The 26,170-nt window shown below is 42.5% G+C and overlaps 1 protein-coding gene across 11 annotated transcripts in view; it reads right to left on the reverse strand.

Annotated features, from left to right (window-relative positions):
* PAPLN (papilin, proteoglycan like sulfated glycoprotein) overlaps positions 1-16,782 on the reverse strand; it is a 50,720-nt gene extending 33,938 nt beyond the window's left edge. For 9 of the 11 annotated variants that reach the window (XR_015701968.1, XM_087746370.1, XM_087746369.1 and 6 more), the window contains exons 1-2: positions 15,883-15,971; positions 5,630-5,692 (exon numbers count right to left, since the gene is read on the reverse strand). Coding sequence is in view for 10 of the 11 variants with exons in the window: in XM_087746370.1 (XP_087602496.1) it covers positions 5,630-5,692; positions 15,883-15,891 (72 nt within the window). In the remaining variant the exon portion in view is untranslated. Of the gene's footprint in view, positions 1-5,629; positions 5,693-15,285; positions 15,412-15,882; positions 15,972-16,661 lie in introns of those variants that run through there. The other 2 variants (XM_087746363.1, XM_087746365.1) reach the window with 2 other exon arrangements.
* Between the last annotated feature and the right edge of the window lie 9,388 nt (positions 16,783-26,170).

Below are 26,170 nucleotides of genomic sequence, written 5' to 3' on the forward strand. Positions count from 1 at the left end.
GTGGCCTGGAGCTGACTAGGGTATAGAAAGAGCTCTCTAAAGATACAGCCATTGCAGAGAAGTCAATGGAATTCTTGGAATCCTTGTGGAAGAAACTGCGGACATTCAGAAAACTCCACAAAGAGGGGGATTGTGAGAAAACTTTATGACCCCAAACTTATTTGGAAAAGTGGACAAAACACACAGTATGAAGTCACCAGAAGTTGTTTATCCAAGGGATCTAACAGGAACTCAAGGCTGAAATGGATAAACTGTTACATACTAGCAGACAACCCTCAGCTAAAACCACTTTGGCATCTGATTATTGGAAAGTGGAAAATCTGACACCAGTTTACAAAAGGATCCCAGGGGAACCTAAGGAACTGTACACCCACATAGCGTAAAAATGACATCTACTGATAAATTAATGGAAATGACAACAAAGAACAGAATTAGCAGGCACCTGCATAAATACAGTATATTTGGGAAAAAGTCAACAATGCAAATCCTTCTAAGACTATTGCAGTTCTTTGAGAGATTCACAAACATGTCAACAAGGGTAACCTGTCAGATACACTCAGATTTCAGAAAAGCTTTCAACAAAATCCTTCACCTAAAGCTTTGAAAGAAGCTAAGCAGCCAGAAGGAAAGTCCTTGCATGGATGATGAGCAGGTGGCCCAAAGACAAAAACAAAGGTAGGAGTGAAATCTCCATCCGCTGCAAGAACTGATATTTGCAGCAGAATTCTGTAAGGAACCTGAACTGCTCAACACATTTATAAGCTACACCAAAACCAAAAAAGTAATGAAGGCAGCCAATGAGAAAGACTGCAAAGAACTATGGAAGGACATTATAGCATAAGTGACTTGTCACTAAAATGACAGTTGAGATTTCATGTAGGTAACTTAAGCGATGCACAGGAGAAAACACAAATCCTATCCTAACAAATAAAATTATGACATATGAGCTGATCTTTACCACTCAAGAGCAGGATCTTGGTGTTATGATAGAAATGCTGTGATGCTAGAAGTCTACATGCCTTCAAGGAGATGCTGACCAAATTCAGGGAAGAGAAACAGAGATGTCTGCAGCTCAAAGGGTTCATAAACTACAAATGACTGGAGACTGGAAGTGTATTGGGGGAAATTGTACTTACTTACCAATCTTTTTATAGTTTTTTTCTAGACATGCATTTGTGACATAGCTGGAGAAAGGATATAGGGCAAAATGAACTGGTCCTTCCCAGTTCAGTTATTCTTGTGCACTTTTTCTACCTTTCCCTCAAAAGGAACATTGATAAAATCTCCTTCTCTTTCTCCCTCCTCACAGTAATTTTCACTGTTTCTGTCTGACCTTAACTTTGAGGTCCTTCTGCACCTTCTGCCCTTTCTGTCAGATCTGGTTAAGGGGTTTAGAAGTTTAGTCAATAGATTGTGTTTCAACAATAACAATGTTCATTTCTTTAGAAGAAATTAAAACCAGCATTTTAACCTAGAAATGCAGACCCATAGAAAGCAATACTGTCCAGATGAAATGTATTTGAATATGATTTTCAGCCAAGCCTCAGACCAGCCTTCATTTTAAACACACCTGCAGTACAATCTAGGAGCAAATATAAGTATTGGATATGATCTAACTATCAGCTAATGCCTACAGATCATAAAAGATTAAGTTAGACTCTTCCCCTGATGAATAGCTTTTCCTTGTCCCATGGTATGGGCAGATAAGACATTTCCAGTTTGGAAAGAAGGAATTCCAAGTGCAAAAAATGGCCAACATGAAATCACACTTGTAGAAGAGAAATTGAGGCAGAGAGAAATCTGACCAATGTCATGTTTACTAAACATAAGGCAACCCCAAAGCATACAATACATACACATAATCATGCCAAATACATGCATGCAACAATAACAGAAGTTATTCGCATGGAAAACCTTCAGGTTTTATTTTCTCTAAATCACCAGAAGCCGCGTTCTGTCAGCAGTAGCACTAATGGACAGGGCTCAGGCAGTTTTACATCATTTCATCCTTCCCTGAAAACACAGGAAGAATCATGAAAAAACCACTGGAACCTGGCATTTTCTATTATTGCCACTGTTCACCACCTTCCTAGAAGTAATGACAGGATGGCCTGAAGTTGCACTAGACTCTTCTGTCTCAGTTCTGCATTAACAGCTAGGGTATAAGATGGAGAGACATCCATACATAAGATGGAGAGACATCTTTGTTTTCTGTTTGTATAGCCCCTAAACACAACAACTCCTGATCATCCAGCTGTAGTTTCTAGTACTATCACAGTGCAAACAATAAAGGAGCTGCAAGTAATGGGTGACCTCCTTTTCCAGATCCTTCAAAGCCTGGTGAAAAGGGACAGACACCGCAGATGCTGCATGGTAAGACCCTCTCCATGTTCTAGCAAGAAAGAAGGGAAGAAGAGTCTAGTGGGTCCCACCGAGGATGGGATGCAGGAAATTCTCAGCAGCCAGTGGCTTTGACAAGCAGGATTCCTTCTCTTGCTCCTTAATGCTGCCTGCCATGTCTGGCAGATAAACCAGCTGCTCTCAGACTGCGAGCAGAGAGAAGATGTAGGCAATACTCTCAGCTGCTCTTAAAGTCTCGGCCTGGTCAACGTTTCTGCCCTTATTCTGCTTGCTGCTTTCCCTAGCGTAACAATCAATACAGTAAAACCAAGTTCAGCTACTCCACTTCAAAAGTAGGAGAAGAGATGAAAAACAGCAGGCATCAATCTACACCCTTTAATCACAAGCAGACATGAATCCCTGTAGACCCATCTCCATCCTTGTGTAAGCCTGCAGTTCACACGTTTATAGCTGTACTCCCATTAGCACTACCAGTCTGTGTGTTTTCAAGTTCATGCTTTCCTGCTTCTGGGACAAAAGGTGTCCAATCATTGTTTGCATCAGTGGACAGGATGGATCTAAGAGGTAAGCAGTTCCTTCTGGAATAAAACCCACGTGTGCTAGTCTGTGCCTTTTTTGCTGTTTTTAGTTCTACCAGCACCACCCTCTTCTTCCTCAGGTGTATACTATTCACTGTATAGCTGGAGGTGACCCACCTTTCTACCCATGTGCTGCTATACTGACAGCTCATTTGATACCAAAATCAAACCAATTGCTGCTGTCTCAGCTGCAAGGCTGCTCTGGATCTAATATTTAGCACAGTTAAAGTGACAGAGCCTCAATTTCTTAGCAATATGCCACCATTCATGAAAGGAAGTGTTTCTCCTTCAGTGTGGGGAAACGCACCGTGCCACCTGACAATCTCTTATACCTCTGCCACTGGGAATTACAAAAGAACAGGACAGGGAAGAGACCTTTTCAATGCTATATGACATGGATTAAAGTTATTTTTCAAGAAGCCTGTCATCTCAGGTGAAGCCCTAAAGGACTGGAGAATGGTGTAGAACAGTCAGCAATTCTCCAACTTACTTTCCCACCATGCAGTATTCCCTGCCTCAGTTTTCAGTCTCACCCTCTCCTTCCCTTCCTTTCTCCCACCACATATGTACAAAATTTGCATTGATACCAGCAGGGCTACCACTCCTCTTCTGCAGCAGGGAAACAGAGGCATGCAGGCACTGCTTTTCCAGAGCTGTCCCACCTGTGGGAGTTCAGGCAGCTCCACTACTTTTTGGTGCATAGCCTGATCTAGCACAGACTTGAGTTGCCATCACTGCAATCAGCCCTGCCAGCTCCAGCTCTCACAAGCTGACCGTCTCTTGCTATGGTTCAGCCTACTTGCATTAGCATCTGGTAGGGAATAGCCCATAGGAAACTTTGCTGGTTTTGGCTGGGATAGAGTTAATTTTCTTCGTAGTAGCTAGTATGGGGCTACGTTTTGGATTTGTGCTGAAAACAGTGTTGATAATACAGGGATGCTTTTGTTACTGCTGAGCAGTGCTTACACAGAGTCAAGGCCTTTTCTGCTCCTCACCCCACCCCACCAGCGAGCAGGCTGGGGGTGCACAAGAAGCTGGGAGGGGACACGGCTGGGACAGCTGACCCCAACTGACCAAAGGGATATCCCATACCATATGACGTCATGCTCAGCATATAAATCTGGGGGAAGAAGAAGGGAAGGTGGGACGTTCGGAGTGATGGCGTTTGTCTTCCCAAGTAACTGTTACACGTGATGGAGCTCTGCTTTCCTGGAGATGGCTGAACACCTGCCTGCTGAGGGGAAGCAGTGAATGAATTCCTTGTTTTGCTTTGCTTGCATGCGTGTCTTCTGCTTTACCTATTAAACTGTCTTTGTCTCAACCCATGAGTTTTCTCACTTTTACTCTTCTGATTCTTCTCCCTGCCCCACTGGGGGGGAGTAAGCAAGTGGCTGTGTGGTGCTTAGTTGCCGGCTGAGGTTAAAGCATGACAGAAACAAACACCATTTCTCTCTTCCACCCCAGAAAAAAAAATGGAGAATTACCACAGCAGAGTGCCTCAGTGCTGCTGGATCTTCCTGCTTCCTCATGGCTTGGACAGATCCAGCATGTCAGGGAAACTGAAATTAAGTGGTGGCCAAGCAAAACCTTCTCCCTTCATTCAGCATGCCTTCAAGAGGAGCTACTGATTGCATGTGGTGGACAGAGTCTAATGCTACAGAGAAATGTCAGTCTTCACAGTTCAGGGTGTTTCATTCATTTCCCTTCCAAAAAATCACCAGGCTGGAGATAGGCAGGTGAATAGATGAACTGAGTATAGTATATTCTGGTTCTTTTAACATACAGTACCATCTTCTATTAGATGTGAGATAGCAAGATTTCCTTTAAGCATATTTCCATCTGTAAGATAGGAAATCTATGGCGACTAACAAACTCTGCCTGATTTCTGGCCTCTCATCCCTGATCTTCAAAGAAGGCCTAGAAAGCATTTGCAAATACTGAATTTGGGAACAGAAATACATAATTGTACTAAAGATTAAAAGTTATGGACTCATTAATTTTAATGGCATATTTATAATTCCTCACTACTGCCACAAAACACTTACTCCAGGTGCTAATTACCTCTTTTTTCCCCCCTCTCTGTTCCTTTACACCTAACAAACATATTACGTCTTCCTTTGCTAACGCTTCCACTCTATTCAGCATGTCACCTTTTACCTCAGATGTCCAACTCATTAATATAATTGAAGTAAAAGTCAGAGGAACTGTTCTCAAACTGCATTTACTTCAGAAAGATCCTACTTCTCTCTCAGAAAGGAAGAGGAATCCCAGTTCCTACTGGCCGTGTTCTTTTTCTGACAATATCAAATTGGCTTAACATAAAGATTACCTCCCCCAGTACAGCTAAACCATATGGCTTAGACCACTAAAACCAAAGAAAAGAGAAAGACCAGCTAACCAAAGGGTCATTCTTTTTACTTCAAATGACAACTCTCTGTAGCTTTGAAGTAGAAGATAGCAATTACTGCTTTGCAGATAACACCCCTAGAGCCAAAGGCACTACCAGAATTTTGTTATTTAATTGCCATGTTAGACTTTTCATAACATGTACCACAGTAGGCCTGACGACCTGAACCCCTTCGCTCTTTCAGGAATACTTTCTGCGAAATACTTGAGTTAGAGATCTTGACAGTCCTTAACAGAAATATCTTTCATTTCTCGTAACAGTGTTCACAAAAGCTTTTACTTACTGAAAATGCAGAAGGTGGCATCATTGCTAGCATGAGCAGAAGTAAAAAGTTCTTCATCTCTGCCTGTGGGAACAGAAAGATTATTGATCAGAATTGTTTGCTTCTTTGCTGCTTGTATGGCAGAAAAGCTAAGATACTATACAGTAAAAATGGAGGTGGAACTAAAATCAAGGTAAGAGAAGAAAAAGAGTTTTATCACTACACTCCCTGGATACATGAAGGCAACTGCAAAGACTGAAATTACCCTGCACAGAAAGCCAGAATGTAATTACTGAGTGCAAATATTTCCCTGAACTTTCCTCTGGTATTATGAGAACATCATCCCCGGGCACAGTGGAAGATGCATGCTGTTGCATGTCTGTCCTCCCACCCTTTTACATATACGCATGATAAAATACTTGAAGATTGCAATGACTTCAACCAACCCAAGGTAAGAAATTCCACAGTTAACATTTCTGTACCCTATATTAATCCCGTGTGACTTGGTGAAGCTTCATGTCTGTCTTTGTGTGATCTTGCTTGTTTAAAATCCAACGCTTCATCATGGACAGCTATAGTTAGATTCAACCATCAGTACTTATATCCCTTCTGCAGAGCTAGAAAGGAGATCAGGCCACACAGACTGGTATGGCAGCATACAACAGGATACAACAGTTCCTGAAAATCAGGGCATTATGCACATTTGGGACCATAATACTTCATTGGTGCATTGCCTGTTGCTACTTTATCCTTCCTCTTTCGAGTTGCAGCAACCAAGCCCATGCCAATCACCACTCACCAATGTTTACAGCTGTGACCACAGACACTTCAGCCACTAGAGACTGCCTGTTTCTCATGACCATTTTCTCGTGACCTCATGACCAGTTGACTGAGCCCAGAAAGAAGAGATGGACTAGATATTCCTACCATAGTTTTATCTAGTCTAAGCTTCTTTCTAACTTGGGAAAGGAAAGGGAAAAGGAATGATAGAGAAATCTTCCTTTCACAGTGCATAAAAGCATCATGGAAGAAATGTTTATCTCATCAGTCATTGTAACAACATCTGTTTTAATATTAAAACTTCATATATAGCTCCTTTAGTGTGACCTATTAAATCCAGATAAAATATAGAACATGTATCACCATTAACAATTATGATATTGATATAAAATCATTGTTGCATGAGAATATCAAATCAGAAACAAAATATACCCAGAATGAAACCTGCTTGATCTAGCATTTGCATATTTCAGGTTACTTTATGATGGGCAACCATTTTTCTCATAGTGCTAGGCCTCACTGAATCACAGCTCATTACAACTCTGTAAGTCCATATATACCATGGATTTTGACACTCCCAACACTCATAGTGCTGGGGATAAAAAGTTGTTCTTTAATGTTTTTCTTTTTGGATATAAAAACTACTAAAGTGCCGAAAATCCAGTTGCATGAAGTTCTGTGCGCAAAATAGCAACGAACAGGGAAAACGTAATTGGGAAAACAAGCGCTCATAAGCTTCTCTCCCTATACACTGAGTGCCAATCATATGATTCATAAGAAAATGAAGCTATAGGAGCTTTTTATATGAATAGACTTTCATTAATTTTGGATTAGTCCTTCTTAGGAAATTGAAGGAAGACTATGTACCCTATATCACCCACACATGCTACTACTCTTCCCATTCAAGTCAAGGAAGAAACAACCTGGAGATGCCCTCCACAAGAGGTCAAGTACACTCTATGCTGCAGAGGCCAACAGCCAAAACATAGGCTAGATCTGTGTCACAACCCTGTCCAACTGACAAGTCCTTTCAGAGGGGAAGGACATCCAGGAGAGACCCTTTCACTACAAGTTCCACGCACACAAACAGCAAAGCCTTCCTGAAGCAGCTTATAACGTCCTCACAGCACTAGCAAAGGGCACTGTAAGAACAGCATCTTCCTTGAATGGTGTTGGTGTCAAACAGAGGTAAATCTTTGAGATTGATCAGCTCCTCTCCTATTGCCCAGAGAAAAAAAAAATCTCTCTTCCCCAGCACTCCTCTCTCACATCTTCCATTCCAGGCACCTCTCAGGTTCACAGAGATGGCTGTGGAAGTCACATCCCTTGCTCCAGCAGCCTTGCTCTGCTGCTAATGGACTGCCTGCTCAGCTCCTTCTGGCATCTGAGCCAAGAGGCAGACAGGGAGCTGGGCCCAAACCACGAGGCTCCTGGAGAAGAGGCTAGAGAAGCAGCTGACCAGGGCTAGCAGTGCTCCCATTCCCCAGGTAGTACCTTGTAGGTTTTTAGTCAGATAAGATAAAAAGATACTGTGGGGAGACAACTAGAGACAGCACCCAATGTTTAGGAAAATCCCATGCATCAAAGCACCAAGAGGTTACAGCTCTGGTGCTTGCTTGTATTTTTGTGCCATTGCACTTGCATGGGAATCGCTGTCGTATGTCCCAAATTTAGCATTAAAAAGTTTAGACCATCCAGCCCTATTAAAGTAGTCAACAGATTCCAGGAAGTATAGTCAGAAGGAAGAACAGGGCCTTCTGTATCCTATTAAATCCCCCACTGCAAAACAAAGCTTGTGTCTGATTCTCTGAGCTTCAACAAACTTGTTATTTTTAAAAGCTTCCTCATGTAGTATTCAGCATAGATCCCTTTTGCCTTATTTTCATCCAGAAACAACACAGATGGGACTGGGGAATCTGTCTGAAACCTTGGAAAAAAGGTCAAGTTCTCTTTCCATATTTAACAGCTCTTTCACTCTTTGTAGGACCTGGGATACAGCAGCATATGTTTATTCTACTTGTTTGCCATTCTTCTTACTGAAGGCTGGGTACGCGGGGGAAGGAGCGAAAGGGACAGTGTTTTGCGGTGCTTTCACTTGTAACAGCACCAGCTGCTGCTCCCTGGGCCTCCTGCCCTTCTTCAGTTCTCTTCAACCCTCCCCAGCTCCCTTTTCTCACTGTGTGCTAGAACAGCATTTCCAGCCCTCTCCACCCCAAAACAGCAGTAGGGCCTGAGGGGAAGTAGCGACTTTATGCTCAAGATATGGAACAGCTGGTGGAAAGCTCGCATGGAGGAATTCCTGCCATAGTGCTAAAATATGAAGTTATCTCAGTGAGAAGGATTGTAAGAATCAGTTCATGGTAAGTAAGGAACAAGCAGAATCTTCAACCAGAACTAGAGGTACACCCAGCTAAAACCTTCATTTCATACATGAGAAGAGATTCAAATTGTCTACCCAACCACATCTGGCATTAACTCCTCAGGTTAGATGAACAGAAGGGTTGAAGTGGTGACCAGTTCCAGCCATCTGTGAGCTTGATCAAAAAGAGTCAGTCCAGACCTGAACTATGAAACTGTTTTCTCTAAGAGACGCTGACCCAAGCTCCTCTGAACACTGGAGAAGTTCAAACTTGACTTTAGCAGCTCAGGACCCTTACTTCTATTCCAAAACAGTATGGATCAAATAATATTTTGTGGAAATTTCAGAAACTTCTGAAAGGATGTTCTGGTGCCCTCTCTGAACTGCCTCCACAGCACCTGCTTCTCCCTGGCACTGTGGACAGGAGGGTCAGAGGGCCACAAAGGAGATGGCTGGAATTTCATAACTCTGGACAGAATGCAAGAGCTCCAGTACAACTGGCAAGCAGGATAAGCACCCTTATTTCAGGGCTTAACACTGAACACACTCAGAAAAGAAGCTTTTGCCTTAACAAATAGAAAGTTTAGAAAAGACAGATGGGCAGCCTTGGAGATTTCTCCATAGTGGAGCCAGCAGTGAACCGCTGTAAAAATATTTTATTTAGTTACAAACTCTTATCCAGGGTCACACAGGCTTAGCAAGATCAGTCAAATCTTCACTAAGACCAGTAGTATGTTTCAGAATCAAGGATAGTTTTAATGACTCCTATATTTACTTTTTGTGTGCAAATGCTGCCTTCCAATGCACAAACAAGGTTCAAGATTGCTTACTTAAACTTTGCCTCTTTTCCAAATAACCTCTCAACATCCATGTTCCTAGGGAAACAAGACCTACATTGCCTGTATATATATGTAAAAATAACTTTGAATCAGCTGGCTAATTACAGGGTTTCAAAAGCATAAAGTTATCTTTTGTTTGAGGGAAACTGGGCCGGGATGAAGAGACATATTGGACTTTTAACCCATTTAGATGATGACTTTTTCTTTTCAACAGGAGGGAATCCAAACTTGAAAGAGATGTTACAGGTAACTCAGTCTTGCTTAAACAAGAGCTTAAGCTGTTTAGACACTACAGAATCAGATCACAGAATAAAACAAGTTTCATGAGTTCCATTGCTCACAGATTTATCGGTCTGGGTTCTTCTCTATTCATTTTGAAATTAATTGGACAGTCAGCACTACGTGGTTCTTCTCTGTTTAGCACATAAGACAGACCAGCCTTCTTTTGCCTGTGAACCACATTTCTAAATCATCCTTTGGCCAAAGACACATACCACATACATGGGTCAGGGACTGTTCTGTGAGTGGTTCATAAGCAGAAGATAAAAAGTCCCGTTTGGGGTTCCCACTTTTCTATTGCCAGACAAGATTTAGCTGGGCACGCAGGTAAGTGGCAAAGCCACCCATCAATACTAGCTTCAGCAGGTCCTTGCAGCTCATTTCATCTCCCAGCTGGGGATTTGAATTACCCTGTGTGGACCTATTATTCCCATCTGAGGTAGCCCTGACACAGAAGCTGCCTTTGCACAGCTTGCGAGCCACAGGTTGGCCACCCCTGCAATAAATATTTGCCTGTTGCAATATAGATAGAAATTGGTTATTGTAAAGTTTAGCACATCCAGCACTAAAGCAGAAGTTGCTGCTGCGATCCTGCTACTTGCGCCTTTTCAGAATTTCCTTCCCTTTCCTTCACTCCCAACTCCACCCCCCTTTAACACATCATATCTCACTCAGTTGTTATACTTTTAGAAGTTTGGTTGAGGAGGTGGGAAGTCAGAAAGGATGATGATTTGTTGCCCAATTATCCACTGGCATAAATTTTTTTAGCCATTGACTCAGAGCAAAGTCTTTTAGCTTTTAGACTCATTACATTTTCTAAAGACAATGATTTTTGTTTTGCTCTCAAAACATCTAGCATACCTTGGTTCCAGCTTGCTTTTTTTTGCCTTGTCTACTGAGAAGCACCTTTTAAGTTTTTGGTGGAAGAGTTAAAAAGGGAAAATATACACATACAGCAAAAAGATGAGATGAAGGCGGGGAGAGAAAGAGGCTCCTTGGAGCAGGGATCAAGGGTAGGGAAAAAGCTCCTTTTACTTAGGCTGGGAGCAGAGCTGGGAGAGCACGAGGACCACATCACCCAGTCCAGAGGAACCAAGAAACCAACAATCCCTTTAGGCAGAGGGTATCACATTCAACATACTTCTTAATATGCCTGTTTTCTTCCCCAACTATAGTAAACCATCTTTTGTTCGGCATTTTTCCAAACAAAATCCTGGGCCTGATGCCCTCTGGGCTAGGGTAGGTAAGCCAATTAATGTGCATGCGCACGTTAAAGTAGGAGGATGCTGAATTTCCTTTGCCTTGACCACACGATGAGCCACATTCATAAAGAGCTGTTTATATACAAAGCAAGGGATAAATGTTTATAAACATGTTTAAATACAAGACTGGTTGAAAGGGCTTAGTGGAAAAGGAGAAAGAATAAAGAAAAACAAGACACAAGTTGTCCGAGTAAAATTTTAATGGAGATATCTTTACCATTGGTATCCAGATTTATTAATTCACTCTAAATACACGCTAGGAGTTGAAGAATCCTCATCAAGAAAGTAATCCTGCTGAGATATACTTTCAGCCATATCATGCATATTATGAAAGATAAACTTTCAGCTAGAATAACTTTGAAATTCACCTTGTTAAATGAAAAAAAGTTACAAAAACTCACTAATGAGAAGAGCAGAGCACCAGCTGGCTGGAGAACTGAGTAGTGGTAACATATCTTCTATAGTAAAGCATTTTCTAGACTGCTCTATCAATAGGCTTTCATCTCAGCCTTCAGCCTGATTCGTAACAGGCACATAAATCTGCACCGGGCCATCGCTTAATGTGGCTGACTCAGACTGACAATGTTTTTACAGAACACTTCTACAGCAATGCCAAGTTCAGCAACACCTGGGGAAGCTACAGCAGCCTCTGTCAAACAGTTTTAATCTGAATGCCAAAATCACACAAAACTGTAGCTGAAAAATCATCAGGTGCAAGAGCAAGACCAGACTATGAAGCACACAGAAGTTCTAGTAAGACCTCACGCCATACCCTAAAGGGGGGTAGGCGAAGAAGCAGATCTGCTTCTTTCCCACTCTCCACAATCCACAATGAAGTATCTAAGGTTTAGGTCAGTGAAGCAGCATCTGCCAAGTAAACGTGGTCACTATACCAGCCCTTTACAGGAGCTAATACAGTATTTCATGAGGACAACTTTCTGTCTACCTATTAATATTAGCTGAGATTCAATTTTCTGCAACTAGCCTTCTACTATTAGGTTTGCAGCTAGAGATTTATTATAAGGAGTAAAGATAGGATTCTGCTTTCTATTTTGGTAGTCTCACTGTGCTTAGCTGTTAATTAAATCTGGGAGCATGTAGGGATAACAACAAGTGCACACAGACTAATTTAGACAGTTAACATTGCAACAGGAAGCCACACGCTGCCTATGGAAAATACATGACAAGGATATAATATCCCAAACACTAACATAATTGAAGAGGAATGGCTAACAACCTTTTACATTTACTACTGTCCTGTCACAGCTCAGGCTTCACTTGTATGAGTTATTTAGCCTGATCTGAAATATTACCCGACACTGAGCACTGTTGCTGTTTACAAGCGCGTTAGCCAGCTGAGACTAATTCCTTCCGATTCAAATTTTGGAGAATTCTTTAGGAAAATAAAGGATTTCAATGCTGGAAAATTACTTCCAATTTTATTTAACTTCATTCCATCCTAAATATAAAAATGGCAATCTTCTGTGCTGTGCAAGGGGTTAAAAAATAAAAATAAAAAAAATGAGCGTTATCTCAAAAGGAAATTTTAAAATGATGCAAATTGTTTTCTGCCTCCCTTTGCAAGATCTACATCTCTGTTCACCGAGAGGATGTTAGCACTACATTCAACAGTATGCTTGTAGTATACATAGGGAACACCTGTGTTACCTTTAAACAAATTTGCTTGGGGACTAACAACATAGACAGGAAAACATGAGAGTATTTACCCTGAACCTCATGTGGGTTTTGATTGCTGCTGCCTCTATGTTGTTTCTGGAACCTAAGATACTTTTTTTTTTTTTTAGCTAACTCAGTTTTAACTATATATATATATATATATAAACATGCCAAGCATGCCACACTTGCATGAGTACATCTCTTCCCTAAGGAATCACCCTTACTGACTGTGATGCAGACATACCTTCAGTGGTATGAAGCAGGAATTCCCCCAGAGAAGTCAGTGGGCTTACTCACATTACTCTGCAAGGGAAAGATGACTAACATGAGGAGAACTAAAAGAAATTAAAAGGGGGAGAAAAACCAAAACAAAACACAGAACTTTTGACTAACAAACTTAAGAGGCAGAACATGTGCTAGCGGAATTAGGGCTGCAGTCTCTAAGGATACCAGCCCTAGCATCTTTCATCTGTCACTAAAAATTAACTTCATAAAAATGATCTTAGGAGGGTGTGATCGCACTGCAGTGCCTGGAGAGATCTCAAAGGAAGCACATGCTCGACTGTGTGATCACAGCAAAAAGACAACAGTGTGATCTAAAAATAAATTGTTTCTTTGCTCTGAAGCTGGTTTCTCCCACAGATGCCTAAACCAGAGCCTCCAATTACTGCTTTAAGGGCTAGGCAGAGAAATAAACAAGCCGTGGATGGTACTTGTTTTCTATACATCATGACTGCATGTCAAGAAGGCGAGCTTATTGCTGTGCAAGAAAGCATAAACAAGCGGTTTGTACATAGACTATGCATATGAGTAGGTACCCACTCAAATCCTTTAATATAAAAGTCCCTTCTCAAACATCTAGTAACGGTTATTATTCATAGTCCAAGACAAGACTGGACCACAACAAATCACATTTCAGATCCAAGAGTGTTAAAAAACGAGACAGTGAAACTGTATCCAGCAGCGTATCGTTTCCAGTGAAATAAGTTCTTTTGACAAGTCCATCGTACCATGGGCATAACTGCAAATGACTGTACTGCATCAGAGCAATCATCCATCACTGTCCAGGCTCAGTAGCTAGGTACACCGAGGGGTTTATCATGAGTTTTGTATAATCCTTCCCACAGACCTAAAAGTGAAGTAACTTATTTCTTCTGTAGTTTACTGAGCATCAACATGCCACTACGATAACATTTGCCCCTTCGCTCAGTTAATGACAAGCCTATAACATGAATTGCGAGGACTACTGTAATTGCATCTTATGTATTCTAGGTGCTGTTCTTATACAAAACAACAGCTCTTATCCTCTTATAAAAAAAGCTATTTGTTTGCTGTGTGTTGATGACTCACAAGGTACATACATGATCCAATAAAATGGTTAACATTTTATTAATGTTTAAAGCCCCCCTCTGAACAAAGGGAAAGCCTTCTGGCAGCCTAAGCCCTACCTGTTCTGAGGCACAGAACAGTATTTTGCCTTATTTACATTGCATTCAGAAGAAGGAGCCCTCAGTCAAGATCAGAGAGTTTTTTTCCCCAGGTTCCCCATTTTAACAGAACATCTGTGTTTCTTTAGAATAAAATTTGCTCTTTTAACTCAAACTCAAGTACCACCAGGAAAACCAGTTGCAACAACATAACTGCTTTCCCATTTCCTAAATCCTTTCAGCAAGTTAGGGCACAGCCGTTCACACAGACTCCAACTGAATCTTGGTGCCTAATTTGTGAGGCAAGTAATCCCTTAAGCAACTAGATTAGATGAGCTTTACCGGCATTCTCTTTTACCAAGCAGGTAAGTAGCTGGATCTGAGAGAGAGCCCAACCCAAAAACAGAGATACAGATCTGCATCAAAAAGTACTGCACTTACTAAACAGCAACATTTGAGATCACCAATTCTCCAACTTCTCTATAGCATTATAGTACCATAACGATTACTACTTCCCCTTTGAAATTAAGACAACCTAGTTTGTTTTATACATAACACTATTTTTATGTATATGCAGAGAGAGACCAGCAAACAAAAACCTACGCCCTTGCTTGAAAATCACCTCAAATCATTTGCCACACACCTTTTCTCAAATGCGTGGACTTTTCTCAAATGAGTGGACTGTTTACTAGTAGACAGATTCGGAATATGCAAATACTACACTGACTACCCCAACTCCAGCATTTCTGTGAAGCCATCAAGCATTTACACTCATGAGGCAAAATATTTTAAAAACAAACACCTCTGAGGTGTCAGGATGCTCCACAGCATGCGAGAACCTGAAAATATGCTTGAAAAAGAAGTCTCAATTATCTCGCACTGGAGATAAAGTGTGAGAAAGGAAAACATGCTAAAAGCAAAACTTCCAGAGACAGCAAATTTGCTCTATGGTTTGGGTTTTTTTTTTTTGCACTTTATTAATCTTGGCATTTACTAACATTAACAAATATTAGTTTAAGCTAGTGCCATGCCAAAGATACATGGTCCTACCTACCTGTGTTGCACATCACAAACACCTCCCTTTGCTCCCTGTAGCAGCAGAGCATTTGTCCTGAAAGTCCAGAATGAGGTTGTCCAACACACATGTGTCTGCGTAGCATGTCAGCTCACCAACACGCTACACATCAGCAAGAATAGTTTTTCACAGCTGCTCTATCTACACAGACTGGGAAATGCTCTGGCATTACAGAGGGCGGTACATCTCTAAGAAGCCAGAAGAGAAATATTTAAGTGAGAAGCCAGCTTACAGAGAAGCTGTTGAAGGGCCCTCATAAGTGCAATGCAGAAGGAATAAAACAAACTCCAAGTGTTGTGAAGATACTTCCAAAAGTAATAAGCAAAAGTGTTTACAAACCCTCTTTATGGTCTCTAAAGACAGACCTAAAGAGACATACCATATCCCTAGCCTCCTGTACTAACACCAGTTATTCCCAGTCCTAGGAACTCCATTCAAGGCTGACATTACCTTCATCAAAGCTTTGAAACTCCATTTTTAAATCAACTGCTCCTCTGTCTCCACCTGACCACCCACAAGGAACACCAGGGCATCAGGCAAATCCACCGCCCTGCCACATTGCTACTGGCCCATTACCATCTCCATGCCAGGACGGGTCCCTGAAGCTGCCTTCTTGGCCTGCCCCACACATCAGACTTCCTCAGGGATGAGAGATCCAGTCCTGCGAACCTCCCCTCGCACAAACAGGTCCGTTGACTCTGACAACATCATTTGGCTGGGGAGAGCCTCCAAAACGGATCCTGTCTCACACAGCTGAAAGCAATGCAAGGCTGATTAGGAGACACTCCCTCCCCTCAGCACCTGCTAGCACATGAACAGAAGCAGCTGAGCCCTCCAGGGGCGATAATTAGGGGGTACAAGAGTCTTAGCACCTAGGCAGGCTTTTATTCCTATCAGCAAAAAGTATGTTTCTCCAGTCAATATCCCTGCTAAATTTCTCTCGCTTTCTGCATTCTTTCTGGCAGGCAGAGGACATAAGTCTGATCCCAGCAGGCTCATCCAGCATCCTATCAAACTGGTACCTTCCCCTTCCACTCCCCTGCTCCCCCCAACCACACCATCAGGAACAGCAGTTTTGATTGCATTAAGTCTCAGTGTAATTAACTGCGAGTGAAAGGCATTAATGTTCACCAAACACATAGAGTGTCTTCTTCCTTCCCTCCTAGGAAATAAAATTTTGCAGTCATAAGGACTCTGGTCTCTCCTCTCCCCTGTACTCTTTTAATTGAAAGAAAAAAATGGTGGGAAATAAAAAACAGTTTTAAAAGCACAAACAGCACTGAAAAGACTAATAGAAAATAGATATCCAGGTAGAGGGATCAGGAGACAGCCCAGAACACAAAGTCAGCTCTTACCTTCTGTGTGTACCTGTGAAAGGTCAGTGCAAAAGTTGGAGACACTTACACCACTCTGCAGCCAAGCTCCAAAAACCACTTTCCTAATCTTTCTGGTTCAAACAGTGGCTCTTAAGTGCTCTACTCTCCAGCTTCTGTTTGGTTACTGTTTGGTTAATCCTTACTGCACAGGAAAAGGAGAGTTGTATTTCATTTAACCCCTTCAGCCTCTAAGTTTCTTCACAAGAGTTTTCGCTTTTGCTTGGGAAAGCCAGAGTCGTAAGCATGAACGCACGCACGCTTTGGAATTGTTTCCAGCTCCTGTAGTCTGTGTGTGAGCACACACATTAGCTCTAAACTGTGCCTTAAGTTATTGCAGGGGTGGGGCCCTTTGTAACTAGTTTTATTTTAGCTGTAGGCGGCATATCAAAAGAGAGACAGTTATCCACAGATGCCTTCAGTATTCATTTTCAGTAAGTTCCTAACTCTAAAAAAAAAATTATTTAGCTTAACATTTACTTTAAAACTAAAGCCTGAATCACAGTTCACAAATATGCTTTTGACCAAAGAAAGTTTGAACTTAAATGCAATTCACAGCTAGATCTGGCTCTAGGCAGAGTTAAGCAGATCCCTAAGGTCTGAAAATACCAGCACTTTGGATACAGACCTGAATTTAACCAAAGACAATGGCAGCTCAGGTTTCTCTATTTTTTCCTGTAACAAATGCCATGCAATTCAGAAGCGCTCTGAAAAATCCCATGAAGGAACAATTTAGCAATAGAAAAACTGTTAAGGGAAAAGGAATCTAGTTGGATGCATTACAAGGAAAAACTTGTGCTGTTAATCACTTGGATACTAGAGAAATCATTGCATAACAACTTATGTGTTGCTGTTGTTGTTTTATCTTGAAAACAGATAATTCCCTCCTCCCCCATTGATTTTGTCCTCTGCTTAGTATAAAACAAATAAATATTGAAATACAGAGACCACTAGTCTATAAAAATAGATTCTGGTCCAGCAATTATAACAGCTACCAGTACTTCAACCCGACTTAATATTATGACCGAGGTCTCAAAGATTATGAAAATAGCTTTACAGTCTTAAGTTTGGGTTGGTCTTTTTGTTTGCCTTCCAGTTTTAGAGTCCTTTTTTATCAGTAGTTCATCTGAAACCATGAGAAACAGAACCTTGCTTTCAAAAGGAAAGATGAAGCTTCTGCCTTCAGGTAACTCCATGTGCTGGATCTTCCAAGGAAGACATCAAGATGTGCAATGAAATCTCTAGAACTGGTATCACTACTCTCTTCTTGGCCACGTTACTGCTTTAGATGATAGAGACAATATCCTTGGCAACTGTTGACAAGCCCAGACACACACAGCTCCAAACGGAAAAGAAAGTTTCTAGCAGCCTCCTAAATGCACCAGGTGACACAGAAGCAATTTTATTCTAGGGCTACAGGTCTTTTCATCCCCGCTGGTCAATTCCCATCTAGCAACTAGCCATGAAAGGTACACATGCTCAAATCCTACCATTACACATCCCACAGAGGACAGAGTTCAAATAAAAGTCACATCTTTTCCACATGCAAAAGCAATCCTGTACTTTTCTGTCCAAGCTAACTCTGCCACAATAAACAAGGCAACACCTCCACCAAGAAGCAGGGGAACCCCAAAAGGCTGAAAGATAGAACACACCCCAGAAGAATATCTAATGGTGGTGCTGATGCATGGCTACCTACGTTCCCCTTGTCAGGAGAGACCACAATTGGACATTGTTAATGCCTAATTAAGAATATAGAGATTATGGTCTTGCCCCTTTAGATTCAAATTTTCCTTTAAGAAAATAAATTCCAGCCTTGGGCCAAGCTGAGGGCCCTCCTTTTTCATCAGAAAGAAGTTACATCAGCACATGCTTTTTTTTTTATCCCCCTGTAGTCTCAATTGGCCATTGGCTACTGCCATCCTGCCAGCTGTCACAGTTACATCCTAAGCTTCATGATATTTGATCAAACCACAACCTGAACCCTTGGCCTTATATGAATAAACCACACTTTCAGATCAGTTTAAAGCTTTCAGCCTGTATCATTGGCAAGAAAAGGCTCGAAATCCAATCCCAAAGGTTCAAAAGCTAGTAGGCAAAAAAACCACAACTCCAGATGAGTTTATAAATACCTGATTCTTAAAATTTCTTCTCACAGCAGCGGGACTCTCAATGAATGTTTTTTTTGGAAATACCAAGCTTAGTAATGTTCTTGTGGTTCTTCTGTTCTTGTTGATAGTTAAAACTACAAGGGAGGTCAGAGACAGGGAAAATGTGACTGCTCATGTTGGAATCTAGCCAGGATACATCCGAAAAACAGCTGTGCCTACTGCATTAAAGCAGATACTGCGTAAACACATCTGGATTCATTTTTAACCCCATAAAGACTTAATGGATAACCTCCTGAGATGCTGAAATAAAACAAGAAGTGATCAGACTTTCACCACAACTAAGCAACCTGAAACATTGACGACACTCCTTTTATTAACACAAGGAAAGAAAAATCCGCTGATACTTCTTCCTGGTTCCAGTAGAGACATTACAAAATCAGAGGCTATTAGTGTGGGATTTGAACTCGAGGCCAGTCCTTACCATGAAAAACACAATGCAAATATGAAGTAAACCTTTGCCCTGTAGTTCCACAGAAAGTTTTGCCTGTGTACGTGTTCTCTGGGAGAAAGGACATGATCTCTGTGTTGAAATTGTTTTCAACATCTACTATTTAGCGAAAGTAAGATAATCCACTGATTCAAGACCATTCTCATCCCTTGATAAGACATTCACAGTTCACTATGGAGTGAATACAGTCAGGACCACAGGCGTTTGCCTCTTGCCACTAGCTCTATCCAGTGGCTAGCCTGGAGACAACGGCATCTGTGTGTCACAGATGTGATCATCAAGAAGAAACAGTTGAGGTGAATGCATAGTAAATGGATACTGCTGGACAAGATACCCCCTCTAAACCCATCAGTGAAGTGCTTTTGGCAAGAAGCAACCTCTATAGGAGCTGTGATACTGGGATTTCAACAGTTATATGGCCAGAGGTCAGTAGTAAGACTTCTGCTTTATCTTTTCTTATACTCCAGAAGTACCTTTCATGGAAACAAACCACCAGGATTTCTTAATGCCAGAGGCTGTTTTCAAAGACTGTCTAAAGATTTGCATGCTTTACTGGACACAGCTCCAGTCTAACTAGTTATGGCTGTCTAACACTTATAGCATTGTGGTGGGTCGACCTTGGCTGGTCACCAGATGCCCACCAAGCTGCTCTATCACTCCTCATCCTCAACAGGACAGAGGAAGAAAATATGATGGAAAAGCCTATCAGTCGCGACAAAGACAGGGAGATCACTCACCAGTTACTGTCATGGGCAAAACAGACTTGACTTCAGGGAAATTAATTAGTGAGAAATAAGAACAAAACTAAAAATACCTTCTCCCCACCCCTCCTTCTTCCCACGGGGGAACTTCACTCCTAACTCTTTTACCTTCTCTCCCCTCCCCCTGAGTGGCATCCAAGAAATTCAGACAAGACTCACAAAGCCTCCAGAAGAGAAGCTGGTCTCAGTGGCTTGAGCATTCACCTAAGGAAGTGAAGGATCTGAGTTCAGTTTGTTTAGGACATCTGAACCTCCCAGGAGATTATTGTGATCAGGAAACCATGGTGTAGAAACACATTACAAACTGGTGTTCTTGATCACTCCCTTAGTCATTCAGCCAAAGAGCAAGGATCTGTGATTTTATGGTTATGGTTGGGTCACATGCTTAAAAATGGGATGTTTGCCTTGCTTTGCTTTCAGATTAATATCCAGTTTCTTAGATACGTGCAGTAGCCTAATCAAGGGAAAAGGACAGCCATTCACATATTTTAGCTTACTACTTCGGGCATTTTATTCAGGGGATATGCTCAAGTTCTTCTGAGCACAGGATAACACTGAACAGTAATCTGACATCCCAGGTAAGTGTGCTGATGACTGAATGACAAGGTGAAGAAATAAGGGTCTCTGGGATGTCAAACCAAGTCCACTGCTACTGGGGACACTACAGCATATCACTCCTTCCATCTGCTGCACAAGGGTCTGAAAATGGGAAGCTTCAGCTCACTCAGAAAAGAATGCATCTTTTGACATACTGAATTTTGTCTTATTTTTTACAAAAAGGCAGAAAAGTAAAATTTGATTCAATCTGAACTGACCTTTTTTCAAACTTGAATAGTGCACCAATAACTCCATTCTTCCCAGACTCTCACTCACTATCATAGGATAGGCATGTCCTTTAGCCCTCTGAATCACAGCCTCTCACTATATAGAATGAACCCTTGCCAATCCTTCAGGAAAAGAAGCTCAATTTCATGTCCAGGAGACATTGCAAAGTCCTTAGAGAAAAGGTGGAAAGCACATTACACACCGATGAGCTCTGCTGTACAACTTAACTGCATCAGAGCGTGTTATCCTCTTGCAGTAACTCTTACACTGGTCTATATCTGCTCCAGAGACCTTACCACCCAGGAACTCTTTCAAGTGCTGAGGACTGTTGCAGAGGAGCTGACCCTGTACAACTTTTGCACAGATCCTGCTGCTAGCAGAGACAATTTTATTGTGGTTTGCTAGCATGCAGCCACTGAACTCAGCAATGCAAGAGAGCAAACTGGAGTAAGATATATGGAGAACAGACTCCAGTATTGATAGGGTTATTGGGACATAACTCAAGGTGCCCTAAGCCAGGGCTTTGAGGACTGCAAAACTACCCTATAGAGAACTAGGCACATACAGACCTAGACCAGACTTCTGAAACAATCACCTTCTACATTGTATTCACATTTCCACATGATTTTTAGTCTAGAGGATCAAACTCCATTCACAAGTTCTCCTGGAGACACTGTATTTCTAAAATCTGGAGATCTTTCCAAAGGCAGGTTTTCATGAGCAGTGATAGGTAATGAAATAAGTATCACATAGGGCTCTCTCACCTCTTCCATGCAGGGGCCTTAGAGCCATGCTTTCATGAAGTTTTGGGGATCTTTAGTCCACTTTGGGGAGGTTTTCCTTACGTTTTCCTGGCTGCAGAGAAGCAGCCCACTTTCGATTGTTCAATGAGCGAGTACTCCCAAACAAATTTGTGCTTCTCTTCACTTACACTCCTTACGAATCCCAAGATACCTCTATCTTCTACTTCTGATTCACCAACATGGTTTCTTGTCCATTGCGAGCTACTAGCCCATCCATCAGCTCATATGCATCATTAAACTCCCTCCCCCTCTCCCCCCACCTCACCCAAGCACATTCTTGCTGAATGTCAGAGAAAGAGAGATATCAGCTTCATTCCCATCCAGTCATCCTTCTTGCACACTTCCATATAATGCAGCCCAGAACAGTGAAAACCAATGCAATCATCAGTATTTTGCTATAATCTACTCCAGGAACAGACCAACTCACAGGGACTTGGTCCAACTGGGTCCTCTTCTCTTAGTCTCTTCTTGACAACTGAGCCAATTGTGCTGTGCTCTCCAAGAGAGCCTTCAAATAAATTGACTTTTTGTATTCAAAGAATTAGATACCTCTCTTCATCCCTTTCCGAGATGAGTAAAATGGTAAGCCGATCACTTCATATTTATTTTGATTCTCACCCAAATCAGGCGAGACTTTTATTCAGGCCAGCTTTCGGAACAAGCTGATGACACTACACACAAGTTTCAGCTCTTCATCCTTAGGCCATTTAAAGAAGAAAAGCAGCATGCACTGATAATGTCAGTGTTCAAAAAGCAAAACCAACTTCAAAGTGCTGTGACTAATTCCATGCAAACTTTGTTGTGAAAGGCACTCCAGGACACTGCACCTCAGGATACAAGTGAAGGCACTAATCTATTGGTAAGACTATACTTGGATACACAAAGATTTGCATACAGAAAACAGAGGACCTACATGTAATGGAATGCACATCAATTTTACACAAGCCCAACTACTCCCAAGTTTAACCTGTGTAAGCAAAACCAGGACACAACTGAGTCTATTGGAAGGGAACGGGTGTTTTACTCATTTTTTTCTAACTGTGGTGGTCTGACCCTGGCTGGATGCCAGGTGCCCACCAAAACCACTCTGTCAGTCCCCTCCTCAGCAGGACAGGGGAGAGAAAATATAATAAAAAGCTCATGGGTCAAGATAAGGACAGGGAGAGATCACTCGCCAATTACCATCATGGGCAAAACAGACTTGACTTGGGGAAATTAGCTTAATTTATTACCAATCAAATCAGAGTAGGATAATGAGAAATAAAACCAAATCTTAAAAACACTTCCCCCACCCCACCCCCTTCTTCCTGGGCTCAACTTTATTCCCGATTTCTCTGCCTCTTCCCCCTGAGCAGCACAGGGGGACGGGGAATGGAGGTTGCGGTCAATGGGGGTTGTGGTCAGTTCATCACACGTTGTCTCTGCCCCTCCTTCCTCCTCAGGACGAGGACTCCTCACACTCTTCCCTTGCTCCAGCATGGGGTCCCTCCCACAGGAGACAGTCCTCCACGAACTTCTCCGACGTGAGTCCTTCCCATGGGCTGCAGTTCTTCGCGAACTGCTCCAGTGTGGGTCCCTTCCACGGGGTGCAGTCCTTCAGGAACAGACTGCTCCAGTGTGGGTCCCCCGTGGGGTCACACGTCCTGCCAGGAAACCTGCTCCAGCGTGGGCTCCTCTGTCTCCATGGGTCCACAGGTCCTGCCAGGAGTCTGCTCCAGCATGGGCTTCCCACAGGGTCACAACCTCCTTCAGGCGCATCCACCTGCTCCAGCGTGGGGTCCTCCATGGGCTGCAGGTGGGTATCTGCTCCGCCATTAACCTCCATGGGCTGCAGGGGGACAGCCTGCCTCGCCATGGTCTTCACCAGGGGCTGCAGGGGAATCTCTGCTCCGGTGCCTGGAGCACCTCCTCCCCTCCTTCTTCACTGACCTTGGTGTCTGCAGAGTTGTTCCTCTCGCATATTCTCACTCCTCTCTCTGGCTGCAGTTGCACAGGTTTTTTTCCCCCCTTCTTAAATATGTTATCCCAGAGGTGTTACCACCATCGCTGATGGGCTCGGCTTTGGCCAGTGGTGGGTCCATCTTGGAGCTGGCTGGCACTGGCTCTGTCAGACATAGGGGATGCTTCTAGCAGCTTCTCACAGAAGCCTCCTCTGTAGCCCCCCACTGCCAAAACCTTGCCATGCAAACCCAGTACACTAGCATTGGATAACGCATCCAGTTTTTTGAATGCCCCACCCCAAATCTTAGGATATTTACACGAAATCATTCTCACAGCTTTCCTTAAAATTAGACACTTTCAATCCTGCTAATTATTAAGAAACTGATCATAAGGACACTGCAATCCCATTTTCTTTTTCTGTATCATGGATTTAAATATTGCGTAGGGTAAACTTGGCAGCCACACAGAGAATCTCATTTAGAGAGATTAACCCGGGAACACAGAGAGATCTGGAGGGTCTCAATTAGTCCATTCCTTGCTGCACAGGATTGAAACAGGAATAATTATATTTGGCAAGCATACACACACACACTCAAAAAATAACATGTACATGCATTACATGTACATGCCTTATCCACAGCAGACACTCACTCAGCTCTTTGTTTTTCTTTTATTGTTGGTTTTACATTTTAGTGATATATAAAAAGTAGAAGAAATCACAGGTGGTAAGCAGATTTGAGCTAGAGAATTAATTTCAAGAGAAAATATTTTTAGTTTTTATACAAACAAATATAGTGATTAATGTTGATTTTTGTGCTCCCCAAGCTGTCACTGGTGAGCAAGGAGCAAAGGGTCAAGGCTGGTCATTAGTATTCAGATTACATTTGAAAACATAACGGACAGTCTCTGATCTCCCAAATGTTTTCCAGATATTCCAATCTGCTCTACCCAAAATAGCAAAAAATAAAAATTTAGATCACACAAATTTAACAAAACATGTTGTCACAGCTCCCACTTAGAGCGATTCACAGAAAAAGCTGTTCCCCATGGATGTCCCAGTGCTTTGTTTGCCACACAAACAGCAGCCCCCTGCTCAGAAGGTCTGTCCCAGAGCTCAGTCAAATTAATGGGAAGATTTTAATTTCCAGAGGCTTTGGATCAGGCCTAGACTGGTGTGGCAGAGGGGAGGGCAGAGAAGGAACAATAACTAGCTAATTCTAGGCCTGATCTCAGTATTTTTATAATCAATGACAAAACTACAATTATTTTCACTAGTGCTGGACTGAGTCCTAAGAGAAGGTCTTGCTGAACTGTTCTGCCCCTGCCTGAATCTCTGTGGGGAAACCAAAGCAGCCAGGTTTCCCTTTCCCCCTGGGCTGACTCCCCGCTCTCCATGTGGTTAGTCCCCTCCATCCCCACACAGTGTGCCTGGGCTCCTGGTGCCACACAGACCCCGAGCCCGTCAGGGATGGAAACAGCTTCCCTGCTTCTCCCAAACGTCAGCCCTCACTGGGAAGGGGAAGCTTGCCGGGCAGAGATAACAATACAGCAAGGCTTGGGAGGGAAGAAGGAAGCTGGCTACATCACAGACAACATGAAGATCCTCCTGGAACTATTCCAGCTATTCTCCATTTAAACATTCAGGCTTTTTCTCCATTTAAACATTCAGGATTTTTCTCTCGGCACTCTCTCCATACTCCCTCCAGAGATCTACCGCTATTCACTGTGGAGTCAAAAGTCACCTGCTCTTAGCTGGGCTTGGCACTGACTACCCCAAATGCTGCTTAGGAGAGACAGGAGAAGAGAGAAGACTTGAAAGCAAAACCTCTGACAAGCAATTCTCAGCCCCACGCCCCACATACTTTTATCCCTCCTAATTCCTGGTCCATTTATACACATTACTTCTGCTTAAGAAAAGTAAATCCAGTGCCAAAACATAGCTCTCCGGTTAAAAAAGTGTTATATTCAGCAGAGGTTTAACTCTAGCATACTAAACATGGAGTCATTACAGTTTAATGCTATTGAAATGGAAATCGAGACAGAAACCTTTCCAGTTCTTATGCTTCACTTTGGAATTGGAAGAGGACAACACCGACTGTAATAGCATTAAAAGATCCTCTGGACCAACATGCCCTTGATAGCAAGTACTTGGAAGCATGAGGCACGACGTAAGCTCTTGCTGATGTCTTCCAGCGTCAGGCAGCAAGGATGCTGACACCCTACTAAGGACAGCATCACAGCCTCGCTGTGCAACAGAGAAAAGTTAGCAATGAAACAGAGCAACAGGGGCTGTCAAGACGATGGTCCTTCTCTCCATCTCGGCAGACTCTCGCGGCACAGCTCTCTCCAGCAGCTCAAGGCAGAGACAGTTCTTTTCCCGGGTTCTGTCCTTGTGCAGCCCCCACAGGGCATGAGAAGGTGCCCAGATCCTGGCAGCCGTTGCTGTATGCCTATGGCTCAGATCTCTGACAGGGATTCTGGAATGAGATTTCCCTCCCAGCATAATGAGGTATTTAGTCATTAACAAAGGAGCCTTCTGGGG

This window comes from Nipponia nippon, unplaced genomic scaffold (assembly GCF_047370975.1).
Source record: "Nipponia nippon isolate SJK-2023a ecotype South Korea unplaced genomic scaffold, ASM4737097v1 scaffold_10, whole genome shotgun sequence".
Classification (NCBI taxonomy): domain Eukaryota; kingdom Metazoa; phylum Chordata; class Aves; order Pelecaniformes; family Threskiornithidae; genus Nipponia; species Nipponia nippon.